The 21,958-nt window shown below is 38.4% G+C and overlaps 2 protein-coding genes across 2 annotated transcripts; both read left to right on the plus strand.

Annotated features, from left to right (window-relative positions):
- Positions 1 to 15,443: 15,443 nt before the first annotated feature.
- On the plus strand, positions 15,444 to 15,938 carry LOC115964773. Its single transcript, XM_031084029.1, has one exon. It carries the CDS (start codon positions 15,444 to 15,446, stop codon positions 15,936 to 15,938), a length of 495 nt encoding a protein of 164 aa, XP_030939889.1.
- Positions 15,939 to 16,843: 905 nt separating this feature from the next.
- On the plus strand, positions 16,844 to 17,712 carry LOC115964782. Its single transcript, XM_031084035.1, has 2 exons — positions 16,844 to 17,211; positions 17,283 to 17,712. Exons 1-2 carry the CDS (start codon positions 16,844 to 16,846, stop codon positions 17,710 to 17,712), a joined length of 798 nt encoding a protein of 265 aa, XP_030939895.1.
- Positions 17,713 to 21,958: the final 4,246 nt, after the last annotated feature.

The following is a 21,958-nucleotide window of genomic DNA, read 5'->3' on the forward strand; positions in this document are numbered from 1 at the left end:
TTCAAAACTTAAAAATATTTTCCAAAAATGTTTTTCAAATGGTTTTCCAAAAGCCGGCTTTGAGGTATTTTCGTATGCGTGAAGCTTTCCTGCTTTTCTAAAGTATGCTTTACAGCTTTCCTTCACATGTGCGAACCTAGGGTAGTAGACTTAATTTTTGCTAAACCTTTATCTGTGCATATATCATTGTGTTTGGAAAGTTTTTCCCCTTTCATTTCAAATGCATGACATCACCCCACATTGAGTTGAAAATGGGCTCAGCATTGAAGGCAATGGTTGGATGCACAATCTAGTTAGTTATTAGGCGTCGATTTGTAGGCACTTCTGGGTCCATGGGTGGACAGAAGTAGCTGAAAAGGCCTTTCTTGATCCACTCTATCCCACTACTTCTATGAAGGGAAGGATTAGATGATCGAGGTCTCCCCTAAGAATAGGACCAACTTACTAGTTAAGCCATGTCTCATATAGTTGGCCTAGACTAAGTCAAAACCAGTGAGGACTAGGAAGAGCCAAATCTGAGTGAACATCCCAGCCTATGGTCAGATATCCTTCATAGGTTTGTTTTCAAAATGAGTCAAGGGGAAAGTTTCTAGTTTCTATTTACAGGTTTGCCATTTTTGCTTGGGTCGAAGAGTTGTGCTCTACTTTGGGTTCTATCTATCCTATTTGCACAGCATCTGTGACTAACCCCTAGGGAAAAGCAACCTCGTTACTTACACATTAGATCAAACCCGATCCCTAAGGGTTTCCAACCCTACAAGAGCATGCATGCATACACTAATGGCTTTGTCATTTGATTTTTTTTTTTTTTTTTTGGGTATTGAAAAAGGCCCACTGTTGGAGTCGTTGTCTATAGCCCATGTTTTGGAAGCATTGTAAAAATCCAAAATCTTGTAAAAGCATTGCTTTCCATTAATCAAAAGTGAAAGGTCCATCCCGCAAATTCAAGCATGATATAAAAGTTCCGATTACTTGCCAAGCTTGTGCATTAATTCTGCATCACTATAGAAACTCACCATGATAAAAGAAACCCGTTCAAGGGTTCAAGCCAATATTTTCAAAAATTATAGTTGCATTTTAAATAAGCAAAAACCTAAACTTACTGCGTGTTTGTTTTGTGTTTTCGCACTGTCAAATTTTCAAATGTACCCCATTCCTTTCCCATCCCGTTCTTTTCCTTTCCAAGATTATAAAGAGAAAAGATTGCTCAAAGGAAACAATCCAAGTTACCATCACACCGTGATCCTATCATCACTAGGTCTCGTGCTAAAGAGATGTCTACTAATGGTCCTTCCCCTATTGAGGAAAACACTCATGAGATCGCTCTCTTGAAAGAGCAGATGGCAGAAATGATGCACATGATGCAACAATTGGTTGTAGGAGGGAATCGAGATTCATCTGGTCCTACTCCAAAGGGCTCTGCACCCCAGTTTGAAAATGAGACCCATCTTCCACCAAATCCAATTCAAGGCCAAACCACATCGCCATTCGTTCCACAAGGGGTTAACCAAGAATCAAATCCTTCAAATGATAAGACCTCAGAGTTTGGTTACGGTTAGGTCAAAAGTCAAGTGGAGACTCTAACTAAGAAAATCCATATCATAGAGGGCTTTAGCGCTCAAGGAAATGTTGATTTGGACAACTTGACCAATTTTCCTCAAGTCATTATGCCTTCTAAGTTCAAAGCACCCGAATTTGTCAAGTATGATGGCACTGGAGATCCTTGCCCCCATCTGCTCATGTTCTATAGGAAGATGGCACCTTATGGAAACAATCATCCATTTCTCTGTCAGATTTTCCCTGATAGCTTGATTGGTCCTGATGCCACATGGTATGTGAGATTGGAAAAGACCTCAAGCTGGAGAGAGATGGCCAATGCATTCTTGGAGTATTATTGGTTCAATACTGAGATAGCTCTTAATCGCATAGTTCTTCAGAGGACAGAAAAGAAAAGTGGGGAATCTTTCCGTGAGAATGCCCAAAGGTGGTGCAAGCTAACCGCCCAAGTGCTTCCTCATATGATGGAAGATGAAATGATCAAGTGGTTCATTGATAACCTTAAGCCTACTTACTATGAGAAGATGATCAGTGCCCAAGTCACTTACTTCGCAAGCTTGATTCCTATTAGGGAGCGTATTGATGAGGGTATTAGGAGCAAGAAAATAGCCAATCCCGAAGCTTTGAATTCTATGATAGAACAACAAGTGAAAAGGGCAACTGACCATAAAGGGAAGGAAGCCGATGTCCACATGATCGACAAAATGCTTGAAGGACTAAGGGGTGTCGTTTCTACTTATATAGCTCCAAATGTACGAACCAATCTGAAGACCCGATCCACCTAAAGAAATATATTCGATCTGACACTAGCCAACCCAATTACTCCGGCAGTCGGTGGCGGGTCTTCTCCACCAAAAATTGACTCCAGCAGGTTGGTTTCGATTTCCTTCTCACCAAATCCCGAAAACCCAAATCGACCAACAAAAACCTAGATTCCGACGAAAAACCCGGATTCCAGTGAAAACCCCAAATTCAGGCAAAAAATTCTCAGATTTCGGTGAAAAAAACCCAAATTCCCGTAAAAAATTTCCAAATCACGATGAAAAATCCTAGATTCAGGTGATATTTCATGTAGATCTGGTGAGATTTTGACCAGATTTGGCGAAATCTCATTGAATTCGATGAGATTTCCACTGGATTTGGCAAAATCTCATAGATTTCGATGAGATTTTCGCCAAATCTAGGTTTTTCTCACCATTTTCTCGCAATTTTCTCGTAGTTTTCTTAGATCTATGAAGCCAGTTGACACGTCTGCCACCTGTTGAAGGTTGAATTCGCCCGACCCGTTTACTCTAGTAGTTGATGGTGAGTGAAATTTTCTGTCACACGATTCCTTTAGGTCAGTTTTGGGTTGGCCACAAACCCGACCTGGACCAACCCGTGTATGGACCTGCCCATGACAGAGCTTTATGCCTATCTGTTGGAGAAGAAACTAGTGACTCCAATATTTGTGAAGCCCAGAGACGGTCCACCTCTGCCCATTTTTATACATTTAAGAAATGTGAGCACCATTTTGGGGCCGAAGGGCATACCTTGGAAGAGTGTGTGCAGTTGAGATACCGAATCCAAGATCTCATTGACAACAAGCTAATATAGTTCGACAATACGGCTGGGTTGAATGTCATCACCAATCCCTTGCCTCTTCATCTGAAAAGGAACGTGAGTGCTATCTCTATAGTGGAGGAGAGGATCCCAAATTTCTCATCCCCCTCATTCCCTTGGAAAGCCATGCTATAGGCTCTACCCAAGAAAGTCACATTGTTCTGGAGAACATAGAAGCCCCAGGTTTCAATTTGGAAGTCTTCTCATATTGTCTCAGTGGGGACCGATATGCCCTATTTAATTGTAGAGTTCTCAAGGCACAAGTTCAGAGTTCAATGATAAGTGTAATTTTTACATGATTTTTATCATCCTCTTATTTATTAAAATTGCTAGTTTTCCTTTATTTCTTTTGATTTGATTTTATTTTTATTTTTATTTATCTATTCATTTGTACTTTGAAGGAATGAGAAGATTTCAGATTAATCTACAAGGGCTTTACATGCAAAGTGGGGCTAGGCCAATTGAATCAAGTCAACTTACATCCAGCCAGGCATGAATTCAAGAGAAGACCAACCCAATTAAATTCAAGTCCAATTGGAGCAAGGAATCAAAGGAAATTTGCACCAAATCCAAGTCCAATTCGGATTAGGATTCTAGCCTGCACATCAGTTAGTATTTTCAGTATAACTTTGGGCTCAGATGTCCAATCAAGATGATTCAAGTTGGGTTGGTCTTCTCTTGAATTCATGCCTGGCTGGATGTAAGTTGACTTGATTCAATTGGCCTAGCCCTACTTTGCATGTAAAACCCTTGTAGATTAATCTGAAATCTTCTCATTCCTTCAAAGCACATAAATAGATAAATATAAATAAAAATCAAATCAAATCAAAAGAAATAAAGGAAAAATAATTTTAATAAATAAGAGGATAATAAAAATCATGTAAAAATTACTGGAAAGTTAACTTAAAGGGCTACAACTTTGTAGTTTACCAAAAGTCAGAATTCTGAAGTTAAATGGGCCAAAATAGTCGGTTAAGTGAAGCCTAAAAATTTGGGATTTTCTCCAAACGGGAATAGGATTCCTTGACCTATTTAAAGGCTCTTTAGGGAAAAAAGAGAGAAAAAACCTGAGAGGAAAAGGGTGTGCCGCATTTGAAGAATTTTCTTTGGAGTCTTTTTGAGGACAAAGGGGCGCCGCTTCATGTTGATCAACCAATTCCCATAAAACACATAAGTTTTATTTGTTTTCTTTTCAATTTGATTATGAACTAAATTTTATTTTCTAGAGCATTGATGTAGTCTAGCAATGAACACACAATTTATATTCTGAGTTATTTTATTTTTAATATTTCCATGATTGAGTGTTTAATTCTTATTCTTAATGCTTAATATTTCTTTTTACAAATTATTGATTGATCAATTGAATGACAATGAGACCGAGAGGTGATTTGTTATTTTAGTTCTAGAATTAAACACCATTAGTTGAGCGAAAGTAGAGATGCTTTACTGCAATTAGTGTGATTTTTCAGAAAATTCAAAGTACGTAATGAGTCTCCATTTAATTAAATTCACATAGAGATATGGAATTGTTAGTTGAAGATATTTTTTATATTATTCGAGAGAATATATTGAATACTTAAGAAATTTTTAATCATTAACGGGAGATTATTAGAACACCAATGGCTGCACATGCTAGAACACCAATGGCTGCGAATGCAAAATTAACAAATGATCCATCAGGTGAGTCTGTTGATGTTACATTATACAGAAGTATGATTGGATGCCTGTTGTATTTGACTGCTAGTCGGCCTGATATTGCCTTTAATGTTGGTGTTTGTTCTAGATTTCAATCTAATCCTAAAGTTTCATATTTGAATGTTTTAAAAAGAATCATAAAATATGTTGGTGGAACTTGTGATTATGGATTATTTTATAGTAAAGAATCTAATCTGTCTCTTACTGGTTTTTCTAATTCTGATTAGGCTGGTAATGCTGATGATAGAAAAAGCACCGCCGGTGGGTGTTTTTATGTAGGAGCAAATCTTGTTGCTTGGATGAGTAAAAAGTAAAATTCTATGTCTTTGTCTACTGCAGAGGCAGAATATATTGCTGCTGGAAGTTGTTGCTCACAGCTTCTTTGGATGAAAAAGGTTTTGGCTGATTATGGGATATCCCAAGATACCATGGTTGTTTATTGTGATAATTCTAGTGCTATTGATATCTCTAAGAACCCTGTTCAACATTCTAAGACTAAGCACATAGAGATTAGATATCACTTCATTAGTGATCTTGTTGAAAGAAAGATTGTGTGTCTTGAGTATATCCCTATTGAATGTCAGAATGCTGACATCTTTACCAAACCTTTTGATAGAAGTAAGTTTGAGACACTTCGTCAAGTAATTGGTGTGATTCTGTGTCCCTGATCTGTTTTGGCTTTCTTGATCCTTGTGCTTCTTTTCTCTACTCTTTGTGACCATTGTTATTTTTTTTGTTTTTGTTGTTTTATTTTGTTTCTAGGACTTGCATTGCATATCATTCATGCATTTCATTCTAGGATTTTTTTTTGTTTTTTTTTTCAATATAAAAAAAAAAAGAGAGAAAAGGGGAGCAAATTGTGTTTTGCATTTTTTTTTGGATTTGAAATCTAGGTTGGCCAATTTAATCTTTACATAACATATTTATGTACTTTGTTTAGCTTGGATGAGCTTATTTATTGCACTTTACTAGTTGAAGCTTTGTAGTGCATGTTGTGTGGAAAGATGTTTATAGTTTTTGATCACATGATCTTGATCTTGAAGTCACATGCTTTTGATTGTTGGACTTGAACTTTTTGAGAAAGGCATAAATAACCATCTCACCACTGTTTACTAGCCAATCATGAACGCCTTAGTACATATCGTAAGATTTTGTGCTCGAGAAAGTGTAGCACATGCACAAAAAGAAAATAAGGTGTAGCCTTGGCTTAAATGTTAAAATTAGTGTGTACATTATTGGACTTAACGTTAAATCAAGCAAATAAAATTGGTGTGTACATTATCCCGACTATTTTAATAAGTTTCTACTCAAATAAAATTGGTGTGTATATTATGAGGCAAATCAAGAAACTTACATGATTGCAAGATTGTATTCTAGGAGATGTGGGAGTTATATGATGTAACCCTTTTGGTGATAGTCTCTTTCAAATTCTATGTGATGAATTTTGTAGAAATTGTGATTGATTTCTATTTACATATCACCTCACATGTATCTTAAGTTTTTGCTAGTTGCACGCACTACACATGTTACTCTTTGCTAAACTCTGTACATGTTATTGTGCGTGATTTTGGTTTGGCCAACCAAGTTTGAAAATTCCTTGTATTTTATGAAAAATGTGCTTGAAGCCTGAGAATTTAAGAAGAATTGGTTGAACATCTTAATTTTGGGAAAACTAGCTTCAAAACGAGTGTTTTTTGAAAAACATTCATCTTATACTCATGCATTTTGTTCACAAAATTCAATGCTTTGAGGAGTTTCTGCAATATTTTGCTTTGTTTTTCAAAAATCCTTTTTCTAGAAAATTTTGACTTGGCTCTGTGTATTTCAATCGATCGAATCTATTTTTCAATCAATTGAAAATGCAATGAAAATCTCTTGGCTCGGTTCTGTGTGTTTCGATTGATCGAAACTAATTTTCGATCAATCGAAAATCGTATAGAGAGTTTTTAAAAAACTGAGTTTCTCACGTGTTCTTCACTATTCAAACCTTTTTCAAAACTCTTCTCTCTCTATTTAATCGATCCAAGGGTCAAAGCAAGTTTTTTGTCGTTTTCAACCAAATTTCTTCAAGGGTTTTTGTCATCTAAGGCCAGTAAGACCTTTATACCCTTCTTTTTGCATTTATTTTCATGTTTCATGAATTAAATCATGCATTTTGGGGGAAATTTCGAACCTTGAAATATTTGGGGATTTTGATGTTTTAAGCTTTTTCTTTCAAAATTGATCAATGGGTTTTTGTTGTGAGACAATATCAAACTGTTCTTGATGAATTAATTTGATCAATTTGGTGAATTGAGAAAAATTAAAATTTCTAGGGCTTGAAAGTATCCGATTTGGGGTTTTTGTTCAATTTGATTTAAATTGATGAAATTGGCTTGTTTGCTTGATTGATTTGGTCATTATAAATTGTTCTCTATCATGTATAATGATCAATTTGGTCAATTTGTTGGTTTTGTGAAATTGGGTTTTTCAAATTTTGGGGTTTTTGATGTAAACTCTATGCTCAAGCCAATTTTGTGATTTTATAGCTAAATAGAACTTATTATCACTGCATTAGAGCATGCATCATGACATTCATCTATTCATGCATCATATAGATTGTTATTTCTATATTTTTTTGTGCTAACTTGCAGTCTGCCTTTGGTTTTTCTTTGTTTTTTTTTTTTTTTTTTTTTCTTTTCTATGTGTCTTGTCCTTTCCTTAGCATCATGCCTAGGAAAACTAGAGCCAATAGGACCTCCACTTCTTCTCCTTCCCCTACCTTTGTTAGTGAGAGGTTCCTGAGTGAGAAAAACCAGGAAGCATTTGAGAAGCTTAACCTTAGGAGAAATATTTGGGCTGAGAGAAAGGTACTTTTAGATGAGCTAGATCCTAAGATTAGGCGTAATTTTGAGCGTAGGGGCTGGTTACCTTTGTTGGATATTTCACATCCACCTCTGGCTACCTTGATTCGAGAGTTCTATTCGAACCTCTCTGTCCACTCCTATGATGCCAACACTCTCGTGAGGAGTTGGGTACGAGGTGTAGGGTACACCATTACCCCTTCGATAGTGGTTGATGCCCTTGGGGTACCAGTGGTCCAGGATCTTGTCTATCCTTATGATGAGTCTCCTCCCTTGGATGACATCATGTCTTATATCACTAGGTCTTCTATCCAGTGGGGTTCTGATCCTTGAATCACCACTGCTAAGCTCACTCTAATTCATCATCTTTTCTTTAGGATTGCTTGTCATTCTTTTTGGCCTATCTCTCATCTGCACACCATTCCTTTAGAGCGTTGTGCATTTTTATGCCTTGGTTACTGATGCTCCTATTAGCTTTCCTCATCTTTTTATTCGTTCCTTGTTTGAGGTGCATAGGAGTAGTTCTACTGCTCATGCTTTGTTCTTCTCCGTCTTTATTCACCAGATTCTTTTGCATCTCGGTTTAGTTGAGTTTCTTGGGTCTGAGCCTGTACACATTGTTGCTCCCATAAGTGCCGGTTTTCTTAGGCAAAGGGCTACTCATTTGAAAGCTAGCTCTAAACGCCCTAGGGTAGAGCCTCTAGTGTCGCACCTCCTCCTTCCTCTTCTACAGGTGATGCTACGGCTAAGGAGCCCGTTGATCATGCTGCTGCTGCTGCTTTTCCTCCACCTCCTACCTTGGATGATTCAGACATTCGTCGTATGTTGGAGACTGTCATGACTGTTCAGGTGGCTCATGGACAAATTTTGGTGGACATGCTTGATGAACTTCGTGCTTTGCGAGCGGATCTAGAGCATTTGAGACGATCGCCTCCACCACCTCCTTTTGATGATGTGTGATTGCCCTTTGGCATTCCGTCACAAAAAGGAGGAGTACAATTGTAGAGGATTTTTGTAGTTAGGGGGGATTTTTGTTCTTGTGGAGCTTATGGAGCTATTAGATTGTATCTAGACACTTCATTGTGTATTTACATTTTTTTTTGCTCATGATGTATTTTTGGGTTTTTCATGATAGGGGGAGATACATTGATTGGTATATGTTTCTTGTTTCACATTGCTTATTGATTTATATTTATGAGTTATTTATGATATATGTCTTTATTGTGTGTTATGTGAAATCAAGAAGTTATTTTTGTTTTACTTGTATTTTCTACATGCGTTTATGCGTTTGTTGAGTGTTTCAGGAAATATACAGGTTGATTCAGTCGTGCTGCTGTCTACACTTGCAGCTGATAGATAGTAGTTAGGTTGAATTTGTTGTGTTGGGCTATGTTTTTATATTAGGCTGTTTTTATGTAAACTTTGAGCAATTTTGTTTAGTTTTGTGTTTTGTCACGGATTGCCAAAGAGGGAGTTTGTTAGGTTCTAAGGATTAGAAACTAATGTATTAGAACTCTAATTTGTATTGTTGGCAAACCATGAACAAAATAGGTTTTAGTCTTGTTTAGACTTGCTTAAAGTATATGCGTTTTATGTAAAGTTGGAATCGAGTTACTGTAGAATTTACTGTGCAATTCTTTCTGGCTCGATTGATCAAAACTCGGGCAGAATGTTTTTCTGCAGAATTTTCCAACTTAGCCCAAGCTCGTTTGACTTGTAGGGTTTTATGTTTTGTCTTAAGTATAAAAGGGAAAACCCTAGCCACATTTTGGTTGTCCATTATGCTGTGTGTGTAATTCTTTTGTGAGATCAAAAGGTGGTTGCCTTCACACATACTTAGGGTTTCCAAGATTCAAGACTATGTCAAGAACTGGGTGATCAATTCAGTTGCTGCATTAAAGAGCTTAAAGAGACACAAGCGGGTGTGCTTGTAGTTGCTAGAGAATCCAAGAAAGAAGGAGTTCGTGGTCTCGGAGCTTGCACGTGGTCCTGTCAGTAAGTTTCTGCTGGTGGGTAGCAATAGGATGTTAGTAGTCTAAGTCCTATTATAAAACTTTGATTCTTTCATAGTGGATTCAGGTTTACCTTGAGGATAGCTAGGTTAAATCCTCCCCAGGTTTTTATCGGTGTGGTTTCCTGGGTCATCATATCATTGTATTCTTTATTTTCGACACTTTATATTGATATGATTATATGATTATGTTAACCTAAGTCTAAAATTTGGACTAAGTAATCACTTGGCTAATTAACTAAGTTAATCTAATTGTGTTTTAAGGGGTTTAAAAACATACAAGAACAATACCTTGTGTTTTTGGTGAAGAGAAGAATCAAGAGGCTTTGATGTGTGTATTTTGTGTGTTTTTTGCTTGAGAGAGAGGAGAAAGGTGTAGAAAAACGTCCAGGCAGAGCATAAGAACCAGGGAGACCTCTTTTTTTTTTTTTTTTGTCTAGAGGGGGCCTGGGGCTTTTTATAGCCCCAGCACGATTTTCGAGGCGGCAGCCCTTCAAGTGAAGCCACCTTCAAACTTTCTCAGATGGGTTTGATCTTGGAACCTCTGGAAAGATCTTGACTTCCTATTTCTAAAAATGTATGGATCTTAAAAATCCAACGGTCGGATCGAAAGTTATGGCTCTTGGAAGTTAGATGTGCATTGATCGATGCATTATCCCAGTTCTCGTGATATCTCGACCAATCTAACATAGATTTCGACCCATGAGTAGTCGTTGAAATGAGAATTTGATAATCATTGCAATGGCATTGGTTTCAACCCATTCTGATGGCCGGATCAAAATTAGGGTTTTTAGGCCCACCTAGGATCAACCTCAGGTCAAACTTTGTCAAACTTGGTCAAAGTGGCCAAAAATCTTTGAGACGCTCCAATTTGGTGAAAAACCATGAAAAGTGTTGTTTTGTGAGAATTTTGACCTCATTTGACCTTCGATCAACCACAGGTTGACCAGGGACATTTTGGTCATTTTATTTGAAAAATGCATTCTGAGTGCTCTGGTGTCTGAATGGGTTGTGCTGCATCATTTTGGATGTTCTCACGGCCCCATGGAGAGAAAATAATATTTTTGGATTTTTTAGGTCTGGCACGCAAATCGACGGTGGACAAAATACAGTACCAACACTCGCCATTTTTGGTGTGATTGTCGCAATCCGTGTCACCTAAGACAAAGCGATGCCTAATTTCCACCATGAAAGTAAGGTGACACGTCGCCAGATTTTCACCGTTGAAATCTGGTACTTTGCCGAACGCCTTAGGAAAGCATAGATTGAAACCACACCCATTTAAAAGCCAAACCTCAAAGCCCCCAATGCATACAAAGCCCCATAAGACAATACCAAAATCATGTTTTTACTACCAATATCCAAAAATTAAGGTTTTATCAAAATAAATGACTGTTCTTGGACAGGCGTTGTGGGATGCCTAACACCTTCCCCACTCATAACCAAACTTCCAGACTCAAAAATCAAGAGTTTTTGCCATCTACATTAGATTAAGAAAAATTTACTTTTTCTTAGCCTAGGATTGATAATAAAATCAATTAGAAATAGGTGACCAATCACACCTTAGAAAAACCTAATGATTGGTGGCGATTTCACTTACCTTTGGTAATTCTCTTAAAATTTGGCCAAGATTCCTGCCACACCTCCAAAGGTAGACCAACCTTCCTCCACCAAGAGAGAAAGAGAGCACCTAAAGCACCGCGCAAACCACACAACCATCGAGAGGGACCTCTAACAGTCCCTGTGAGTGGGGGAGCATCGCCACGGCAGGTGGTCAAACGAAGGCTCAACGGAAGTTCTTCGTTTTAGGCCGAGCGTCGACAGCATGCATGGTATAACTAGGCTGAAACAAAAAATTGAAGCTTGTGGAGTAGAATTAAGGGCATGGGGTTCCTCAAAATCCAAGCCAAATGATGAAGAGATAAAGCAAATCCAAAAATAGCTTGAGAGTCTAAATGCAACTGAGATCACTAAAGGGTCTAGATTTGAATATCTGGATGTGAGTAAAAAATTGGATGACCTTCTTCTGAAACAGGAAATTTTCTAGGCTTAGAGATCTAGAATTGCTTGGTTGAAACATGGGGACGAAAATACAAAAAAATTTCATTCCAAAGCATCCCAATCCATGGAATCAAAAATGCGAATGAACAGTGGGTGGAAGAGGTGGAGGAAATAGCTAAAGTTGCTACTAACTATTTTGATAGTTTGTTTAATGCAGGTGTATGTGATCAGATTCAGGAATGTCTTAATGCGGTGGAACATCGGATTACTCCTAACATGCATCAGATTTTGTCCAGTGAATTTACTGTTGATGAGATTAAAGTGGCGTTGTTTCAAATGGGACCAACAAAGGCTCCTGGACCTGATGGTATGAGTGCTTTATTTTACCAAAAGTTTTGGCATTTAATGGGAGATAATGTTGTCTCTGCTGTGTTGGATTATCTGAATCCTGGTGTCATGCTTCCTGATATTAATCACACTAATATTGTGTTAATTCCCAAAGTGAAGAATCCTAAGAAAATGTCTGATTTTCGGCCTATTAGCTTATGCAATGTCATTTATAAAATTATTTATAAGGTGTTGGCTAACAGACTGAAAAAAATTCTCCCAGCTATTACATCACCTACTCAAAGTGCATTTGTCCTAGGATGCCTCATCACTGATAATGTCTTGGTGGCCTATAAGATGTTGCATACCATGCATTCTAGCAAAAAAGGCTCGCTTGCACTGAAGCTAGATTAGCAAGGTGTATGATCGAGTTGAATGGTCTTTTCTACAAGGCATGATGCAAAAGATGGGATTTCTAGACAGATGGATTGGTTGGGTGATGGGTTATGTCACCATACCGTCCTTTTCTATTCTCATTAATGGTAAACCTTATAGGAATATCAACTTATTTAGGGGTATTCATCAGGGTGATCCATTTTCGCCATATTTGTTCCTTTTATGTGCAGAGGGGTTTACTTCACTATTAACAAAGGTTGAGCATGAAGGGCATATTAATGGGGTATCTGTTTGTAGAAGGGCGCCTAAAATTTCAAATCTAATGTTTGCTGATGACTCCTTGCTTTTTTGTAGAGCTACACAGGGTGAGGTTGATGTGATTAATGAGGTTTTACAGATTTATGCTCATGCATCTGGCCAATGCATAAATATGGAAAAATCATCGGTATACTTTAGTAGTAATACCCCCTAATCAACAGAGGGAGGAGTTTGTGGCAACTTTTGGGGGTGAAACATGTGGAGAGATTTGAAGCATATTTGGGGTTACCTACGTTGGTGGGAAGGGACAAATATCAAACCTTTTCTTTTCTAAAGGATAGGGTTTGGAAAAACTTACAAGGTTGGAAGGGTATGATGCTATCAAGGGCCGGGAAGGAAGTGCTTATAAAAGCAGTTGCCCAATCCATTCCAACATATACTATGAGGGTATTTCAATTACTGGTGAAACTATGTGACAAATTGAAAGCAATGTGTGCAAAATTTTGGTGGGGACAGGTTGGCAATAAGAGGAAAATACATTGCCATGCTAGCAAAACAAGGGTGGGATGGGTTTTAGGGACTTGAGATTCTTTAATCTTGCCATGCTAGCAAAACAAGGGTGGAGGTCACTGCATGATCAAAGTTCTCTTTTATTTCAATGCTTTAAGGCAAGATACTTACCTCGATGCAATTTTTTGGATGCGATTGAGTCACCAAACTATTTGTATGCATGTAAGAGCATGGTTGCTGCATTACCTATTCTTAAGAGTGGGTGTTGTTAGTGTGTGGGGAATGGTGAATCCATTAAAGTATATTTAGATAAATGGATACCAAACTGCCTAGCAAATAGAATTCTCCATCAGGGACATGATGTTGATAAGGAGATGATGGTATCAAAGCTTATTGATGTTGATTTACATGCGTGGAGGCATGATGTGATTATGGAAAGATTTTGTAGAGAGGAAGCTGATGCCATATGCAAAATTCATTTGAGCCGAAGGAATATATCTGATTTAGTTGTATGGTTGCATACAAAGAATGGGAAGTATGCTGTTAAGTCGGGGTACCATGTTGCAAGGAAAGTGTTGAGGAAGGATGGTGGGGTAGGTAGCTCTGGTGGGGCGAGTGGTCAACAGGTGTGGAAGAAACTTTGGCAATTGCATGTGCCAAATAAAATTAAAATTTTCGGGTGGAGAACATACCAAGACATTTTACCAACCCGAGTGAATCTGGTCTGAAGGAAAATAATCACTGAGAGGGGCTATCAATGAGACACAATGGGGTACCTGAATCTGCATTACATGCAATTTAGGAGTGTGGGGTTGCACAGGACGTGTGGGCTGGCTGTGTTATCTGTTTGCAGAAGTGTACCACTATTTTCCATGACATTGTGGTTTTGTTTGAGCATTTATTGGACAGGCTATCAACATATGATTTTGAATTTTCCTTGTTCAAGCCTGGCTTATTTGGAATCAGAGAAATGTGATTGTACTTGGCGGACAGATAAGGGATGCGAAGTGGTTGAACCAGAGAGCAGTGGAGTACTTAGACGAGTATAGGAAAGTGCAAGACCAGATGAACCTTCCAAACATGGCGGCACAACCCGCATAGAGCTAGGAACCTCCTCCTTCATTGGTGTATAAGCTTAACTTCGACGCAGCTGTATTTGATGGGATTCAGTGCTCGGGTTTTGGAGCAATAATCCGAAATTCATATGGTGAAGTCATGGCTACAATGTCAGTCAAAGGGCCTCCAGTCAGTAGCAGTGAAGAGGTGGAGGCATTGGCTTGTTGAAAGGCTATTAAGTTTGCTATGGAAGCTGGTTTTTCAAAGTTGATAATTGAAGGTGACAATTCTATAGTCATGAAAGTAGTGGCAGGCCCCTCAGGTGGTTATTTGTTGCTGGGATATGTTTATGAAGACATCTAATGCAGCCTTTGTGGGCTGCACTCAGTCTCCATAAGCTGTGTTAGAAGAGGGAGAAATAGGGTAGCACATAATTGAATACATCGAATAATTTTTCCAAAGATGGTTACCCATATCGAGGTATTTATTAGAAATGATATGTCCACAACATTTTTATAACAAATCTTAAGTGGTAGGTTGTTACTGGTTGTTATTGTTGGGACAAAAAAGTAATTTTAGTGTTAGGTTCAAATTTGAACTAATAACAACTAACCACCTATGATTTGTTGTGAAAATATTGTAAAAATGTTGTGAACGTAGCACCTCTCTATTTATTATTATTATTATTTATAAAAAAAAAAAAAAAAAAAAAAAAAAAAAAAAAAAAAAAAAAAAGATCAGTGCCTCCTTTCAAGGTTAAATTAATGTGTTTTAAAAAAAAAAAAATATAATTCAATAGTTGGGAGTAGGGAGAGGGGAAATTTGAATCTTGGACATCTTTGTTGGAAATACCAAAAGGAGTCAATTGAATTACAAAACTCTTAACCTTATACTTCATTGATTACCAATTTACCATACAAGATAATGTTTTCTTTTCGAATGTATGGGTGATACTGCACCTAGAATAGTGATTTAGCCTTTCCAAAGTACAAGGGTCCATTCTTGTCTCTTAAATGTCTTAGCTTGATTACATGACCTATTTATTAACTAAGACATGTTAGGTCGTGTCAATCATAACATAACTTGTTTATTAAACAAGTTATACGAATAGTGTCGTGTCAACTTATTTAATGAACAAGTCATGTCTGGGTCTACTCTGGTGGGCAACAGATGCTTTTCAAGTCAAAATGGAACAAGATCTAATAGAAGGTTTAAAGTACATGCAGTTAACCAAGAAAGAAGAAGTTCTTATCTCAGTATCTGGGGAAGGTAGATCTGAGCTATTAGAAGAATGTGCTCTTAGTCTGATGGGGCGTTTGTTGACAGACAGGAAGCAGAACCAGCGAGCCTTGAAGAATACACTACGCTTGGCTTGGAAAGTGGGGCCAGATCTAAGGATTGTAGAGGTTGGAAATGACATCTACCAGTTCAAGTTTTCAAATGAGCACCAACTGAAATGGGTGGAATCAAACGGCCCATGGAATTTCGAAAATAATCTCCTTCTACTTCAAAGATGGAAAAGGGGTTTGACTGCTAATAACATCATCTTCACCCACTCACCATTCTGGCTACAGGTATGGGGTCTTCCTTTTGATATGATGTCTGAGAAAACTGGAAGAGATATAAGAAATAGTATTGGAAAGTTTGTGATGGCAGATTCTAGATCATGGTCTTCGGACTAAGCAAAATATATGAGAATTCGGGTTGAGATCCCTCTGAATAAACCGCTAAGGCGGTGTGGTATGGTGGCTAGTCCAGAGGGAGAGGTACATCGGATATATTTCCGATATGAAAGACTACCCATATTCTGCTTTCTATGTGGGATATTGGGACACGATGATCGTCACTGTCAATTAGGGGTAAATAATACAAACGAACCCCAACAATATGGGGAATGGCTAAGAGCTCAAAGGGGAAATAAAGGAAGCAGATTAAAGAATGGCCCAACAAAAACTTCTACAATGCCAAACGATCAACAAGATTCAGAGGAAAGAAGGCAAAACACAGCACTCAGGACGGAGACAGGCAGAAGGCAAGAAGGGATGGGGCAAAACCAAGAAACGGGAAACTTTCCTGTAAAGAGAAATGGTGATGTAAGTCTGACCAATGTGACAACTGATGGAGATAGAAACTTCTTGGAGAAGAATTTTCAAATTCAAATTCAAAGCCAAAGAAACAAAGAAGATATGGACAAACAAGAAAACGTGGGCTCGTATGTTATTGAAGACTACAAAAAATCAGCGGATAGCAATTTTCGGGACCCACAAGTGGCTAAAAGGGCCGAACAGCAAAGAGAGTGCCATGAGGTGACAAGCCCAATTAAAATACGAAATGGGCCTAATGAAGAAGTGGAAACAATCAGAGATAAGGAAAAGGCCCAAGTTAAAAAGGGCAAATTGAAGAAATTGGCCAGATAACAACAAAACAATGAAGAAATTATGGACACAATTGTAAGTGTAGTGGGAACGAAGCGAAGACTTCTGGGAGAGGAGAATGAAGAAGATGGCAGCAGGAAAAGGTTATGTGGAGGTGAGTATTTTTCCTTTGATTCAACGGTGGTGGCTGCAAGGCAACACCGCCAAGAGCCATGATTTCTTCAAGCTGGAACTGCCGGGGAATTGGGAACCCCCAGACAGTTCAAGTGTTTCACAACCTTGTGCAGCGACATAATCCCAGTACGGTCTTCTTAATGGAGACGAAAGTAGGTGTTAAAAGAATGGTGAAGGTAAAGGAAAGAATTGGTCTGCCAAATGGTCTAATAATCCCAAGTGAAGGTAGAAGTGGGGGAATGGCTCTCCTATGGGTCAGGGATTTAGACGTTGAAATCAGAAGCTTCTCAAGATACCACATTGATGCTATTGTGATAAATTCTAAGTCTGGATTCAAATGGAGGATGACTGGCTTTTATGGAAACCCGGAAACAAGTTTGAGAAAGGAATCTTGGAGTCTACTCAGGTATCTCAACTCTCAGTACCAGTTTCCATGGATGTGTTTGGGAGATTTTAATGAAATTGTGTTGGCAACAGACAAATCAGGGGGCCCGATAGAGCCCAACAGCAAATGGAAGGTTTTAGAGAGGTAATAGATACTTGTGGGTTCCAAGACATGGGTTTTGAGGGTCCAGAATTTACTTGGTGTAATCAAAGGCTAAATAAGGGAAGAATTCAATTAAGGCTAGATAAAGTCCTTGCTTCAGTAGAGTGGGCAGAGAATTACCAAAATGCTAGAGTTTATCATATTGTGGAACCAACCTCTGATCACTGTGCTATCCTATTGACAGACCAACAACACCCAGCAATTCAAAGGCAGAAAAGATTCCACTTTGAAGAAGCATGGACTAAATATGAGAAGTGTAAGGAAGTTATCCAGGAAGCTTGGATAAATTATTCGAGCACACAATCAACGGTTGGGTTGGTTGAAGGTCTGACTGAGTGTGCAGCTGGACTATCCAGATAGAGCCAAACTGATATTGGTTACTACCCTAGAAAAATCTAGGAGAAAAGGAAATCCCTCCAAGTTCTTGTTCAAGAGGACAGAGATGGCAATAAAGGAGCAAAAATAAATGAATTACGGAAAGAAATTAATGAGCTTTTGGAAGAGGAAGAAATTAGATGGCACCAAAGATCAAGAGTACAATGGTACCAAAAAGGTGATAGAAACACCCTATATTTCCACCACAAAGCATCACAAAGAAGAAAGAAAAATGAGATCAGAGGTCTATGGGACAAGGACGGGAAATGGTGTGAAGATGTGGGAGGCATTGCAAGCATAGCAACAGAGTATTTTAAAGAATTATTCTCAACCTCCAACCCATCCAGAATTGAGGAAGTAGCCAATTTAGTTCCAAGAAGTGTTACCCAGAGATGAACGAGCAGCTCACAAAGGAATTCCAAAGGGAGGAGATCATTCAAGCTATCCACTCCATGCACCCAAAAAAAGCCCCGAGCCCTGACCATATGTCTGCAATTTTTTACCAAAAATATTGGGATGTTATTGGCAATGATATTATTAATACTGTGTTGAATGTCTTAAATTCAAATGCATCAGTAGCACCCCTAAACCAAACAAACATTGCCCTCATACCAAAACCAAATAGCCCAACTAAAATGAATGAATTCCGGCCTATAAGTCTTTGCAATGTGTCTTACAAAATTAACTCCAAAGTACTAGCGAATAGATTAAAACCTATTCTCTCCACCATCATTTCAGAAAACCAAAGTGCTTTTGTCCCCGGCCGCTTAATAATAGATAATGTCCTAGTTGCTTTTGAAATTATGCACTACTTAAAAAAGAAGGAAGGGAAAGAAAACTATATGGCTGTTAAACTTGACATGAGTAAAGCCTATGACCGGGTAGAATGGTGTTTTTAAAGAAAGTCATGGAAAGAATGGGCTTTAATGACAAATGGATTAGCTTGATTACGAATTGCATAACTACTGAGACTTACTCTGTGCTTATTAATGGGGTTGCCCAAGGTTGTATCACCCCCACAAGGGGTCTACACCAAGGAGACCCAATATCCCCATACTTATTTCTGCTTTGTTTAGAAGGTTTTGCATGTTTAATTTTGGAAGCAACTAGAAACAACAGACTCTCTGGAATCTCAATTTGCAGAAACTGCCCAACTGTTTCCCATCTCCTCTTTGCCGATGACAGCATCCTATACTACAAAGCTAGTGAGCAAGAAAGCAGGGAATTACAAACAATCCTTCACAAGTATGAAGAAGCTTCTAGCCAGAAGATTAACACAGATAAATCATCTGTGTTCTTTAGCCGAAATACAGAGGAAAAAAGAGAAGAGGTGAAGGATATTCTTGGCTCAATGCAGGATACCCCACCAAAGAAATACTTGGGGTTGCCTTCCATGATTGGTAGATCCAAGAAACAAGTTTTTAATGAAATTAAAGAAAGGGTTGGGAAGAAGCTAATGGGGTGGAAGGAGAAATTATTATCTATTGGAGGTAGGGAAATACTAATAAAAGCTGTGGCTCAGGCAATACCAATATATACAATGGGGTATTTTTTGCTTCCAAAGAGTCTTTGTGATGACATGAAGGAATGATGAGGAATTTTTGGTGGGGCCAAAAGCATCAAGAATCCAAGATTGCTTGGGTTAGCTGGTCAAAAATATGCAGAGCAAAAAGGGACGGTGGTATGGGCTTTAGAGATCTCCAAGCTTTTAATTTGGCTATGCTTGCTAAGTAGGGGTGGCGGATGCTTGAAGAGCCGTCATCATTGATGGCCCGGGTGTATAAAGCAAAATACTTTCCTAACTGTGACGTTCTTGGGGCTAGTATTGGAAGCAACCCATCTTTTGCTTGGAGAAGTATTCACAAAAGCTTGGAAGTACTTAAGCAAGGCACTAGGTGGAGAGTGGGGAACGGTAAACTAATTCATATTTGGGACGATAAGTGGCTGCCAACCCCAACGACTTACAAGGTCATTTCTCCTCCAAAAGACTTTGGTGATTTTCCAATGGTATCATCCCTCATAGATGAAGATACAAAAATGTGGAGAAGGGACAAGCTGGTTGAGATCTTCCTACCTTTTGAGGTAAAAACCATTCTTAATATCCCCATTAGCCATCACCTTCTGGAGGACTCTATAATTTGGGTGGGTAGTAAAAAAGGAATTTTCTCGGTGAAGAGTGCTTATTATATTGCCAAGAAAATGCTGGATTCAGACATCCAAGCTGAGACTTCTAGGGGAGATGTACGTGCCCCTCTATGGAAAAGAATATGGCAACTGAATATTCCAGAAAAAATCCGCATTTTTGCTTGGCGTTTGTGCATGAATGCACTAACCACCATGGTGAATTTAAATAGAAGAGGAATCCAAGTTGATGTCCTATGCCCCATCTGCAAGAATGAAGAAGAAGGTGTAAAGCATGCCATTCTAAGTTGTGAGCTAGCAAAGGCAGTTTGGTCAAAGTGGAGGAATAGCCCGGGAAAATTTTTGGAGAGCAAGTGTGATATGTCTGATCTGGCTCTCACCATAATAAGCCAGGGAACGCAATGTGACTTGGAAAATTTTTTTGGTGTAGCTTGGGCGATTTGGTACCATAGAAACCAATTAATCTTTGAAGCTAGCAAAACAACTGCATATCAGGTGTGGGGGACAGCAATTAGAATGGCAACAAGATAGCCCATGAACTTGCTCAACAGGCCAAGAGAAGTGGGGAGCCGAAGAGCTAGACGGGTTCAACTCCAGATATTGTAGCTAATCTCCTTGGTGTAGATAGGTTCAGTTAAAGGAATTAGTTTGTGGTCTGGTCTTTTTGTGGTCTATCTTGTTACCTTTTCTTTGCTGGTTTTTCTATCAGGTCTGTGCTGTGTATTGGCTTTCATGCCTTTCTTTGAATGAATTGAATATTTAGTTTCAAAAAAAAAAAAAAAAAAAAACTAGTTTATTAGCTGGTGTTTTATTATGATTTTGGTCCTAAACATTTACATTATGTGTTGGTCCCTAGTGTTTTAAATGTGTCACTTTCCTGTATTTTTTATATATTTTATTTTAATGTTTTTTCCTGGTCAAGTCATGATTAGCCATATTTTATACTTATAAAACAAACAAGATTGGGTGGAACAGTGACTAACCTTTAGTTCATTTGATCAATTACAAGCAGAGGAAGCATAAGCTCCCAAACCTTTCCTTTTTTTTGATGATCATTGTGATGAATAAACATTGGTGTTGGCTTAAATAGTTTAGTAAATTTCGTATCTTAGTGTCAGTATGAAAGATGGAAAATATGCCCGTGGTGAGAAGGCAGCTTAGTCTTTGCAATTCATCTATCTCTTTTGGCACAAAATTGTAAATCCTTCTTTCTCTGCTTAGACCCAAACTGGTCATCTACTGGAGAGAGGCATAATGAATCAACAACTCCTATTAAAGGGTATCTACTCACCAATGCAACCCGGAAATCTTCTTTCAAAAGTTTTGAACTGGCATTCGAAGCTAAGAGAGAATGATGGTACTCTACCTTGTGTACCCGCTAGGGGCAAAGAGTCGGGAAATGAAGCAAGTGGGCGGAGCTTGGGGTTGAGTTGACCCATATATATATATATATGGAAAATTACACTTTATTCCTCTTAAACTATGACCACTTTTACATTTACCCCTCTAAACTATAACTCATTTTACACTTACCTCCCTAAATTATGACTCATTTTACACTTACCTTTCTAAACTATGAGAAAACACACTTACTTTTCTAAATTATTACTCATGAGATGGGGTGCAAAGTGTTACATGAGTCAAATAGAACACCTTTCAGGAGTATCAATACCGTCATATGAATCGTAAATGCATGAATGTGATGTACTAAAAAATCCGCGGTTCCTAATGGAATAGGTAACAAAGCAACCTTTCCGCCCACTGACACTAAATCAGCACCCCCCCCAGTCAAACTGGTGCTTGTTGTTGCACCGGGGGCCGTTGCACCAGGTGCTAAAGCATGGGTGTTTTGTATCCATTGAGCAAAGACGGGTTGTAATTGTATAGCCGTATCTGAAAACATATCTTGGGGACGCCCTAAAGCGCTCATGGTATCATTATGAATATACAAACCAAAACTGTGAAAACCTAAAAATATACATAAATAATAGTTTAGGGAGTTAAATATGCATTCTCATAGTTTAAGGATGTAAATGTAAAAAGATGTATAGTTTAGGTAGGGGTAAAATATAATTTTTCATGTATAAAG

Source organism: Quercus lobata, chromosome 2 (genome assembly GCF_001633185.2).
Source record: "Quercus lobata isolate SW786 chromosome 2, ValleyOak3.0 Primary Assembly, whole genome shotgun sequence".
NCBI lineage: Eukaryota > Viridiplantae > Streptophyta > Magnoliopsida > Fagales > Fagaceae > Quercus > Quercus lobata.